At 41.1% G+C, this 12,119-nt stretch overlaps 1 protein-coding gene across 1 annotated transcript in view; it reads right to left on the reverse strand.

Annotated features, from left to right (window-relative positions):
- Positions 1-1,554: 1,554 nt before the first annotated feature.
- Positions 1,555-12,119, reverse strand: part of LOC137782568 (follistatin-related protein 1-like) — a 21,511-nt gene continuing 10,946 nt past the window's right edge. The window contains exons 3-11 of the mRNA XM_068571956.1: positions 8,963-9,064; positions 8,729-8,858; positions 6,668-6,700; positions 6,352-6,482; positions 5,632-5,750; positions 5,144-5,256; positions 4,158-4,268; positions 3,954-4,048; positions 1,555-2,975 (exon numbers count right to left, since the gene is read on the reverse strand). Coding sequence (XP_068428057.1) covers positions 2,934-2,975; positions 3,954-4,048; positions 4,158-4,268; positions 5,144-5,256; positions 5,632-5,750; positions 6,352-6,482; positions 6,668-6,700; positions 8,729-8,858; positions 8,963-9,064 — 876 coding nt within the window. The 3' untranslated portion in view covers positions 1,555-2,933. The remainder of the gene's footprint in view (positions 2,976-3,953; positions 4,049-4,157; positions 4,269-5,143; positions 5,257-5,631; positions 5,751-6,351; positions 6,483-6,667; positions 6,701-8,728; positions 8,859-8,962; positions 9,065-12,119) is intronic.

Genomic DNA, 12,119 nt, shown 5'->3' on the forward strand with positions numbered 1-12,119 from the left:
TCCCCTACATTATAGCCGTTCTTTGACGGATATATTCGCTTCGATGTTTACAGATTGGCTGATTCTTGAGACAGGCCCCGCCCACGCAGTCGTTGATTGGTCGGGTTTCCCATCTGTCACATTGCAAAAGCGTTCAAGGGATTTGTAACAGGATTATTGTCGTTTCTGCTTGTATTAGGTGCATATATTCCCAGGTTGTTGTTGTGTGTATGTGTTGTGTGTAACTGCGCTTTTTTTCTTCGAGTCTTGCAACAACGAAAGAATCTGAGTCCAATCATCCATCATGCCAGCTGCCCGGTGCGGTCTGTCATTATGCAACACCCCTCCTCTGTTACATTATGCAATACCCTGGTGATGTGCATAGAATGATAACAAACCTACAGGACAATTTGGTTCCTCCCACTACATTCAGATATATCCATATGGCTGTCACAGCTCTGTTCTAATCGTGATACTTCACGAGGAAAAGTGTGTGGAAAGTGAGACTTCTTTAAGAATTGCTGTGTGTAGTTTTGAGGAACTGATCCAACTGCTGTAGTTACCAGTGAGGCTAAAGTGGAGACTTAGATTTTAGAATCAACACATAAAACATACTCATATTATGCAGTATGACTGGTTAAATGAGCGTGGAAAAATGTGATCTGCCACCTGGACCAGCTTAGTGAATGCCGCTGGAAGGGTTATCGCTGCTTCGCCCCCCCCCCCACCCTCCCTGCAGGACATATACAACACCCGCCTCACCCGCAAGGTGACCTTGATTGTGAGCGACCCCTGCCACCTCTCACACGGTCTCTTCAGCCTCCTGCCCTCTGGTAGGAGATACCGGAGCCTCCGAGCTCGCACCACCAGGCTGTCCAACAGCTTCATCCACCAGTTTGTCAGGAAGATGAACTCTCTCCCCACCGTCCCACTCCGTCCTCTTTAGACTCACATATCTGAATGCTGCTAAGAATTACAGTCATTTATAGTTTATAGTCTTTCATAGTCGTAATCCGTCCTCTAATAGTCTAACTCCGTCCTCTTTTAGACTCACGTCTTAATGCTGCTAAGGAGTTACAGTCCTTTATTTATAGTTTAGTTCTTCATAGTCTTAATAGTTCCTAATTTATGTTGTCTATATGTTATATGTTGTTCTTTTTTAATTTTTAAACTGTTTTTTGCACTTTATTATTATTACTATTGCACAATTCACTATATGTTGGACAGAAGAGAAATGTACTTTCGATCTTCTGTAAGTTTGCACATTGCACAAAATTAATGATAAAACTGACTTTGACTTTTTAAACACTGCACTATTGTTTCCATGTACAAAGACAATTGCATTATGCCAATAGACTTTGCTTTATACTCTTACAATGTAAAGCCCAATATATTAAGTATGTATAGCTATGTCTATTTAGCACTTTTACATTTTGTTTAGAAACATTGATTAACTATGCAGAGAATTTAGCATAATGTCAAATTAAGAAATATCAACAATAATATAGAAAAAGAGCCAAAACATCAGACAATAATTTGGCAGATAAGAGCACACACACAGGTGACAAAGCAGCGTTGTGGCGTATGGGCTTTATTGGCGTACATACATATTCCTTACAGTCACTGCACTTTAAGTGGAATATAAAGATTTAGCTTGAACTTAGTAATGCAACTTTCACACAGACAAACATCAGAGAAATTGTCACAAAGCACTAGTTTACTGCTAAACGTCAGCAAAGCACACTCACTCTTTCAATGCAACATGGCATTAAAGCCTATGTCCAGGCAAAAGGTACTTTTTGCAGGTCTAAGGCACTGATTTTTATTGTCAATTATTCTCAATAAGAAACAGGATTTTAACAAATTAACACATTCAACAAACCAAACTACTCTCAGCATTACACTTTAACACCACACACACACAATTGCGCACAAGCATACGTAACTTATAAGCACCCAGTTATTCGATGCGTCTACACTACTTCAGCTGACAGTGAGGATAGTCCTTCTGTTTATTAAGAGTGATTTTAAAAGCACAGGTATTGTGTTGTTGCTGGGTCCAGAGTAATGTTTTACCTGGAGAATTCTGTTCATTATTCAAACACTTCATCAAGACTTTGGTTTCAGCTTTCATCATGCTATATTCAAAGATCAGGTCTCTCCTGGATGCAGTTGTGTTGCACCACACGGAAAGCTGGACCACTATGTCTAACAAATGTAAGACACATGTTTTACCGAAAAGCACCAGACAGACTTGCCTGAGCATCACATGGGAACAAGAAGAGTTCCAACTCAAGCCGATAACATAATTTACATAGAAGCAAACTATTTTTGGAGCAAAATTATTAATGAGATACGAACAAAAATTAGGCTTGTGCAAAACTAAAGCCTAAGAAATTACATAGAGGAAAAAAATAGAATTGCATTGGTCAAGTAGTGGCCTAATGTGGCAGTTCTAAATGGCATCAAAATCACTGGAAGCTTCACCCTCTTATTACAGCTTCTTTAACCAAGCTACTGTGCCTATAAGGCACATATGAGGGTCAGCTATCTGTCCTCCGACAGCTCCCTCATTTCAACAGGTGGATTCTTCTAGCTCCTAACTTCACTACCTTTTCAAACAGCGACTTCCATATTCTAACACAGCGACAACTTGATAGGTTTTGTTTCATAATAACTGTCAAAAATATAAAGAGTGTAGCAAAAATAGCCCCAGGGCTAGTGTAGAGCGCAGTAATACAATGACATATGACAGCACGGAACACAAGGGAATCTTATGATACTCTTTGATAACCCCTGAATCTAACACAAATCAACACAAACACTGAAACACTGTAGAAAATGTATAATAATTAACATAGCAGAGTAACATAAAAAGACCGCAATGGCCGCAAGGTAAATCAAGTATGGAGGAAGGATGATGACGTGCGTCCTCTCATTTATTGCGTCCTTATTTAGGCCTCCTTTGTGCTGCTCTTCATCTTCTCAACTGTTTCCTGTATTACAAACAATTAAAAAAGTTGACAGAAAAGTGAGAGTGTATCATTTACTGCTGGATATATAATTATGCGAGTACATATATCTATTTTTGTTTGTTTAGGAAGATTGCATATCTCTTGAATACTTCATAGACTAAAGAAAAGAAGGTCCTTATGACTGATTTTAGTGTACACCCGGTAGCACCAAACTTGTACTCATAGAGCCACATTTTTTTTTACAATGGCTTTATAAGCTGACCTTCTGGAGTACATGACCTTGCTGACTCAGCCATGGCCTCAAGCCAGAGCCCTAGTCATACCTTGTGAACCTCATGCCCTCTTTCACATATGTAAGCAAGCCCATACACACAAGAGTAGACATGCCACAACAATATTGTGAATGTAGAGGTTCCAGAAAGGTGTAGCTTATCATGACAGGTTTTAGAACTCGGTTCTAGAGCTTCACTCTTGGAGTGGAGAGGTTCTAGATTACTATTCTTTGTCCAAAGAGTGACTTGAATGGCCCCCATCTTTATTTTTTTGGGGAGGGGGGGGGGGGGTTCCAGAACTTATTTTTTGAATATTTGATTATTCCATTGTGTTTCAATACCACATTATTTTTTGGGCATTTCTGGAGCCAAGTGTTTCTATGATTGTTCCTCCTCAGAACACGATATGCAATTAATTATTTTGTATATCACAGATTTAGCATTGGACTCAAATAATGTGCGGACACATAATGGACAGTTAAACAGTCCATTGTGTGTCAGTTATCTGTCGATATTGTTAGAGCTAAACCAGAGATATCATCTTTTTTATTCCATATTCTTAGCAGAGGGCAGTGAGCAGGAGCTTTGGGATAGTTGGCCAGGTGATTTGTCCTGTTCTGTAGTGCATTTCTGGGATGTATTTATGATAATGATTTGTGTAGATGTTAATGTAAGTGCATTACATGTGAAACTTGTTCACATGTGTTTTCAAATTGCAAAGACAGACCTGGTGCTTGTTGAGCTCAGCCACACGGAGGTTCCACTCCTCCTCAGTCATCTCAGCCCCAGCATCTGCTGTCTCATCCACAGCTGCTGTCTTGTCTGGACAGATAACAAAATAGTCAAAATGGCCAGGGGCATTCATCTTAATGTCTGAGTGAGTCACTAAAAAAAAGAAAAAATTGCGATAGTGTCTAGTATTTCAACTCACCAGTGCAGGTCATAGCAGTGCAGACCCAGTTGCCGCATGCACAAACACAGCGGTTACACTCTACCTGGGTCTCTGCTCCATCGTCATAAGTCTCGTCTTCCAAGGCACATTCTGCAGAAAGACAGAGAGAAAACTGTTCTGCCAAAACCACAGATAATAGATTGTAGAAGGATGATAAGAGAAACAGCAATAAACTCAAATAAATCTCAATGACCTGGCTTGTCAGCATTTAAAAATGCAGCATTATCCATCCAGTACCTTCATTTTACATGCCTTTGGCAAGTTCAAGCTTACTTTTCAAAAGTCAGCTAATCTGTTTGCTTTAAGCAACTTCAGCAGAGTTTCCGTGTTGTGTTTTCTGGCATAAAAGTGCTGGCAAGTGCTCAGAGGGGTCACTCAAAAAAAGTCAGAGCTCTGTGAAAAAGACAAGTGAGTGCGGCACCACATGCGGCCGCATACTCTCTTGCCCTATTGAGAACAACTGACAAAGACGCTGGTTCTGCACTCAGCCATACGCATGTGTGTCAGAGATTTAAATAAATAAATGAATAAATTCAGGACATTTAAGACGTGCACAATTTTTTTTTAAGGTTGAATGTCATAATTTCTATAATCCAAGAACCTTGTGGTGAACCTGGTATTTCTAAATACAAACACACAAATATGTGTGTCTGTCCTTAAATCTGGTGAAGCTCCAGGGGTCAGTGCGTCATTGTGAATGTTTGTTTTTCTTATTTCTGCTTCCTATGAACTTTATCCCAGATATATTGACGTCACGTGACTGAGCCGACTGCCGTGACTATCTGACAACTCTGACTGTATCGCAAACTATTCTGACATGCAATTTGAAGCTCATTTCCACAGTGTGCTGGGTATCGAGACTGCCCGATTGAGTTTATGTCAATGCATCCATACACACGATATCTGCAGGAGTGTAACTTTAATTTACATTAAGTCAAAGTAAAAAACTGTCGCTTTATGCTTACTCTTCTCTGGTGGATTGAAGCCAGGCTTCAGGCAGTTGAGGAACTCATCAAAGCTCAGCTTCCAGTCAGCGTTCTCATCAGAAAGCTCAATGAGGGCATCAACACACAGGCTCCTGGGAAGCACAGATAAAACACTTAATAAACCTTATCGCCACATAGAGTGGCAACAGAACATTGCAGAGGAAATAAACAAACAAAATAAATGATAATTGTTGAAGTGTTTTATCCCACTGAGCACATGTGTTTTTACTAGTGCAGGCTCCCACAAGAGGCCTTCAGTAATGTTTGCCCTGGCTAGATATAGTTCAATGACTTCTGCTCCGTAGCTTGAAATAGCACAGCAGCATACATCGACCTGTGCGTGCAAACATTAACACAGAAAAAAATGCTTAGCATTTGAAGGAAAATAATGCAAAGGGTAGATATTTTTCCTCTATCCTGTCCTCCGACACGTTCATGTAAACATGCCAACTGATAAACATACTGACCTGAGCAGCTTGTTGCTCTCCTGGTCAGCGTAGGATTGCAACTCCACAACTGAATCATTTTGCTGGATGAATTTCAGCAGCTCTGAGGAGTCCAGCTGAGAATCTCCATTGTCGTACGACTGCAGAATCATAGAGAAATGTTAGAGGTACAGTTTACTCTTATGAACAATGAGACTTCCAGATACAAACTTTATATCTTCACGGGTCACTCTTTAATGTGATCAATCTGTGTCATGTGTGAACTGGAAAAAAAAATCCTCATTTATGTTTTTGATAGAGAGGTCAGTCAAGGTTCCCAGTAAATTTGTGAATTTGTGATAAAATATATCAAGAGTGCACTAGGGATTTGGAGCATGACATATTCTATTCATATAGTCCTTTTTGGCAGGCATTTTCATTCAAGCCTCCATTATTTGTAACCACTCATCCTTAGGGTTGGATGGGGCCAATTCCAACTCACATTGGGCAAGAGGCACCCTGGAAATATAGAGACAGACAACCATTCACACCACAACATAGTATGTTTTTAACTGGTCTACATATTTTATTTTTTGTATTACAGGATGCCTAATAACATCAAATTTCGAGTCCACAATTAATCGGACCTGCTGAAAAGTTATTACTGAACTAGGGTAGTCTGTAAACAGAATGTTTACCAGCAAGTGTGTGCACTAAGTGAGACTAGAATCGATTCAATTCTTTCAGAGAAAAGAAACCAACCGTAAAGTACTTGAGCAGGATGTCAGAGAAGTTGGATCCCTTAACAAACCAGCCGTCTGGGACAACCTCAGTCTGCAGCCACTGGATCACATGACCCCTCAGCTCATTACGGTCAGCAGCATAGCAAACCACTGCAGGGATGAAATCATTTCTATAGGTCAACAGCATTTATAAATAATCCAAAGGTTAAAATGATCTTGTAAGCTATATCACGATTGATCCCTGTCCTTTTGGGCATATGTTAGTATTTCTATGTGCTTTACATAAAATCCTAAAATACAGTAACATACATACACAGACAAAAACAAAAACTCACCTGGGCTGTCAGCTGACTGTTCTGTTTTCTTCTCTAAAGGTTATTAAACAAGAGAGAAAGAATATCACATTTGAAGCAAAAATAAAAAATCAATTTAACAGCATTAATTTGTTCAGATAATTGGAGATAAACTGTGACTGAACACTTAGCCAAAGTTCTGCAAAGAGAAGAGTGTGACATAACTTCTTTCCCTTTATACCTGTTCTGCCACAGCACTGATCGATGTTCAGGTCACCCTGGACACAGACCCAGTGCGACATCGCCTAGCGTGAGCAGTGAAAGTTCACTCGATATAAGATGCTTTTATTAGCTGCATTAATAGATAAGTCAAGGCCAGGCGTGTGCAGTGACATATGGGTGACCTTACATTGTTGACAATCAACCTGCTCACCTACATATCAGTTAGTTCTATTAACTGTTAGTAAGTATTATCAGCGCGTGTAGTATCTGACAGCTGAGCCAAATTCCATCCCATATAAAGGGCCAAATTATCTACCCTATCTGTTAGATTAATTCTGTCACTTTTGTTTTTAGTCACACAGATCCTGGTCTCATATCATTTTACAAAAAAGGTACTTCATTGAGTTTTATGCAATGCAGTGTATGGTAATGGCAAAAGAGACCACTGGTATCGCTTAGTAGCATCAGATCATCAGGAGAGAAACATTTGGATCACTACTCAGCAACACTAATACATACTAACCAATAAAGATTTTTAATCACAACCTCACCCTGCCAAAGTTTTTCAATGGTAAACTGTATACCATGTTTAAAATATACACACAATTGCAGGAATATAGTTTCCACAAATGCCCCTCTCAAAGTATTCCTGATTATAAGAACACTATATCTCTTGATGAGAACAGTTATTCGTTAGTTCTATTAATTATATTCAATCACAATTAAGAGTGCAATTTACTGGTATTGGCTGTGTTTCCCAGATTCGATTGTTCTTAAGGACTTAAGAATGCTTGAAAGAAGGTTCGGCTAAGAAGGAGCGCTAAGATACGAGTGTTTCCCAGATGCGTTTTAACTGCCTTCTTAAGATCTCGCGAAAGACGCTCTAATTGGGAGATGTCCACCGCCGTGTTGCTGAAACTAAATCAATCGATGCCAGGCATATCGATCGCCCACCACTTTATCAGCGCATAAATCACACACAACACGCTGTGGTCCCCACACACAGGTGCAATTATGCTACCGGCGCGCGTGTGTGTGCCATCCACGACACCAATCACCCGGGGGACCTCAGCCATGGCATGAAATCTATGGTGGACCTGGCGGACCTCATCCCGTGTGGTGGGCATTCTGATGTGTGTCCGGGCATGGCGCAGGAGGATCGGTGTCACGGCTCCCACACTCCGTGAAACTGATGCCTTGCTGAGGCCGGTGCCGTCCCCCACCACCTCCAGGAAGCTCCCCGCTGCGTAAAAACGCAGGCTGAGGGCAACATTGCAGCGGGTTGACCTCTGGATGTGTGGTGACACTAGCGTGACAAGGCGTTGGATCTTCACACGGGGAAGTCGGTATTTGGACTGGACAGTCCGGTCCGACAGAACATTAAGTAGGGAGAAGTGCTGACGCTTATATGCATTTATGTGAACTATCTGGCTTCGCGCATGGCGACGCTGTTGGTTAGCAGCGAGACTATGCTGTAATGCAGCCGTGGTGTCTCTCACGCGTGGACTTCAGCAACGCCTTGGAGCCTCTCTTGATGAGGTTCCAGCCGAGTTCAATTACACCTGTCAGTTCCCTTGATATCTGTGAAATACCACAGGGTATGTTAGAGCGCTCCTAAGCTGCTCTTAGCGCTTAAGAGCGTCTTAACGAATCTGGGAAACGCGGCCATTGTAAAAATGACCCTGGGACAACAGCTGACAATACTACTACTGAGGCTAAGAAGGCGCTTTCAATCTCAACTGGTAAATCTACAATTCCTTGAGCATTGGGCCAACTCCATATGCTGATGAATAGTGTGTGATGCAATGCTCCTCAACATCTCCAAGTGGACCTTAGTGGTGACACTTGTATTATGGTGCCTTGTGCTGCTGCTGCTCGTACCGTGGCAGTGTCCATCGTGGGCCACCTGGATCTTCAAGCCAGTCAGACAAGCATCCCTGTGGAGCTCACAGTGATTCCTGTAAGTCTTAGCATTGCTACCACACACCGACCTCTTGTGGGGTTTACAGCTCTAGAAAGAAAGGGACAGAACAATGCAATTTCTCTTTTAAATGCTCTACATTCCCACTCTTTTCCTGTATGGAAGTGATGTCTCATGGTATCTTAGCCACTCACCTCTATACACAGACAGCTGGGCTCCCCTTTCTCTGTAACAGTACACTCTCTGCCGGCCCCACAGAACACGTTGGCACACACTTTGCCCTTGCTCTGCAGCTCCTGAAAGAAAAGAAACACATTGTTTGCACTTCAGCAATAACATTAAATTTCCTCCACGGGGAGGCACTGTTGCCTTATTACTGTAACATACCCAATTAATATGCAATTGGATTCAAATCCTAAATATTATACTTTCATATTAAACCATGTTTAATTTAACTTGCTCTTCTGTCAAAGATTTTGGGAGACAGTACAGAATCCCTCACCTGATGACATCCAAAATGAAGACAAAATATCTAAAGTATTACTCTACAAACCTCAAAGAAATTTAGTGGAGAGTTAGGCAAAAGGTGCCTTGTTTTTTGTTGCCATCTTTCAGGAACACTTCTCAAATAATCCCTGAACTATGAAATTTAAAAACAATTGTTAAACAAATATCTATCAATATATACACTGCATATCCAAAAAAAAGTTGCCACCAAAAAAAAGGTCACACACACTAGTATTTCATTGGACCGCCTTTAGCTTTGATTAAGGCATACATTCGCTGTGGCATTGTTTCGATAAGCTTCTGCAATGTCACAAGGTTTATTTCCATCCAGGGTTGCATTAATTTCTCACCAAGATCTTGTATTGATGATGGTAAAGTCTCACTGCTGCGCAAAGCCTTCTCCAGCACATCCCAAAGATTCTCAATGGGGCTAAGGTCTGGACTCCATGTGTGAATTTTTTTTCTCTCATGCTCCCTGAACCACTCTTTCACAATTTGAGCCCGATGAATCCTGGCATTGTCATCTTCAAATGTGCCTGTGCCATCAGGGAAGAAAAAAATCCATTGATGGAATAACCTAGTCATTGCTGAACCTGGTCGTTGCTGAACCTAGATCTTACCTACTGCAGCAACCCCAGATCTTAGCACTGCCCCCACAGGCTTGTACCGTAGGCAGTAGTAGTTAAATCCCACAGATGGTGACCCACTGAGAAAGTTGTTAGGTGTCTTTTGCGTAGTTCACACCAGGCAATGCTGCTAATTAAAACAACTGTGCTGTTGACAACAGTCTTCTGTGTGAGTGGTAGGGAAACAAAGACTGAAGATAGAATATGAAACATACAGCCCAACAGAACTACGACCAACCTGTGGGCTCAAAACAAAAACACCTAATGTTTCAATTGTTTCGGTGCCAGTTTAATATATTTTCCAAAACATTTAGTCAGTCTCATTTTCTTTTGTTGACATTTGAGTTTGTTTCTGTGCCTTTGTTTGTTTGTTAAAGAATATCGCCTGAGGACTTTACATTACATTACATTACATTTAGCTGACCCTTTTATCCAAAGCAACTTATAATAAGTGCATTCAACCATGAGTACAAACTAAGAACAACCAGAATAAAGAAAGTACAATGTCTTCAAGCAAGTTAAACTAACTACTCCTTTCCCTAGTTGTGTGTCTTTGTGTTTGCGTGTGGACCTGGTGTTTCCACATCTGGAGTCTGAGCTGCATTTCCCTCTTGGCCCCTTCCTATGCTCTTGAGAATCTACTCCCCTCCCTGTTTCTCTAAACTCCCCTCCCCCTCCTTAAGCTGCTGTTTCCTGTAGGAGCGAGACAGAAAGTTGTCCCTCTGTGCGTGAGTGCACGTGAGCTGGCTTCCAAGTCGCTCCACAAAAGTGTGTTTGTGCGTCCAAAGTCTGGTATGTAGGTTAGTCTGAGACCAGATTCTTGAGACTGAAATCTCATAATCCTACTAATGATAGAATATAACAAGATGGATGAAGTGAGCCAGAAGCAAGTCACATGCAAACATCGCAGTGTAGCCGCTTTAACCCTAAAGTGGTGAAAGAAGAGGGATTGTAGGGTTTTGGTTCATTTCTATGCATCCTTTAAAGACACGTACAGACTTGCACACCAAGGTTGAGGTCACAGAAAATCTTCAAAGCGATCCCCGTGGCTTTGAGCATGTTGGACAATTCAGTTTGTTAGACACAGATGTGCTCAAAGCCTGTTTAAACCTGCAGAAACCTTAGATGAGAAGATGAATAATGGATGGGATGCTGAGACGAATCTGGTATAAATGTAGAGCTCTGTCAGTCCATCTCTCTCCAAGTAGAAACAGCAGAGGATCCCTGACATTTAGCTGATGAACAGAAAGGCACAAGGCTCTCTTTTTTTTTAGCTGATTCAAGTGGATCGTTGCTATGGTGAGAGCATGTACAGGCCCCTGTTGTGGCAAGATCACAGAGGTGTCAATCAAAAGAAGCAAATGGAACCAAGCCTCATAATGAGATTACAGCGGAGCAAGTTGTTCAGAATTTATGATTGACACACACTATACAAAACAGTGGACAAAGTAGCGTTAATGTCATTCAAACAACCTTCAACAAACCAGGGAAGGGAAACGGCCTTATGAGGTCACAAATCATGCCTGCATGGGGCTTTCATTGATGCCATAAACAGAAGTGTGCAGACATGCATCATCATTTTGAACAGTTACAAAGACATAGTATCCTGCTTTTGAGACTTAATTTGTTTTTGATCATTATCCATGTTATGCCGTTTACATGGACCCATAAAGAAACTGTTCACATGATAGTCACATCCTTGATAGTCATTCCTCGAGCTAGTATAAGACATTGGCCAAGCTGATACATAAGCGATGATTGTGTAGAAATGTCAACGTTTTCCATTAAGATTACCCGTTAAGTAATTAAGAGTTTTGAGTTGAGAAGTGAGCAGTTTTGCACACAGTGGCTAGAACTAGATGAGGTGGTAAAAACTACAGTTTCCCAGTTCTATCACAGAAACACTAAGTATCTAAAAACCAAAATATGGGTTTATTTAGATTTCAGAATGCAGAATGCAATAAATGAAAAACATAACCAGGATTTGACACAAACCGCACAGTGACTGGGATGCTGGAGCTCATTAACCCAATCACCATCAGAGCAGATATTATAAAAAAATGTACAAACTCAGCACAAACAAAACAAACAAACCCGCTGTGGGTGTCCCACTTAAATTACATACATTTTTCACGACAGCAAACAAATGACACCGCATTTTCTTTCCCTCCCATTTAAAACTGATCACAGGAGCTGGAGCTCTGATCTGGTGAATCAT

Source organism: Clinocottus analis, unplaced genomic scaffold (assembly GCF_023055335.1).
Source record: "Clinocottus analis isolate CAN_PGR_092001 unplaced genomic scaffold, fCliAna1.0.p SCAF_12, whole genome shotgun sequence".
Lineage (NCBI taxonomy): Eukaryota > Metazoa > Chordata > Actinopteri > Perciformes > Cottidae > Clinocottus > Clinocottus analis.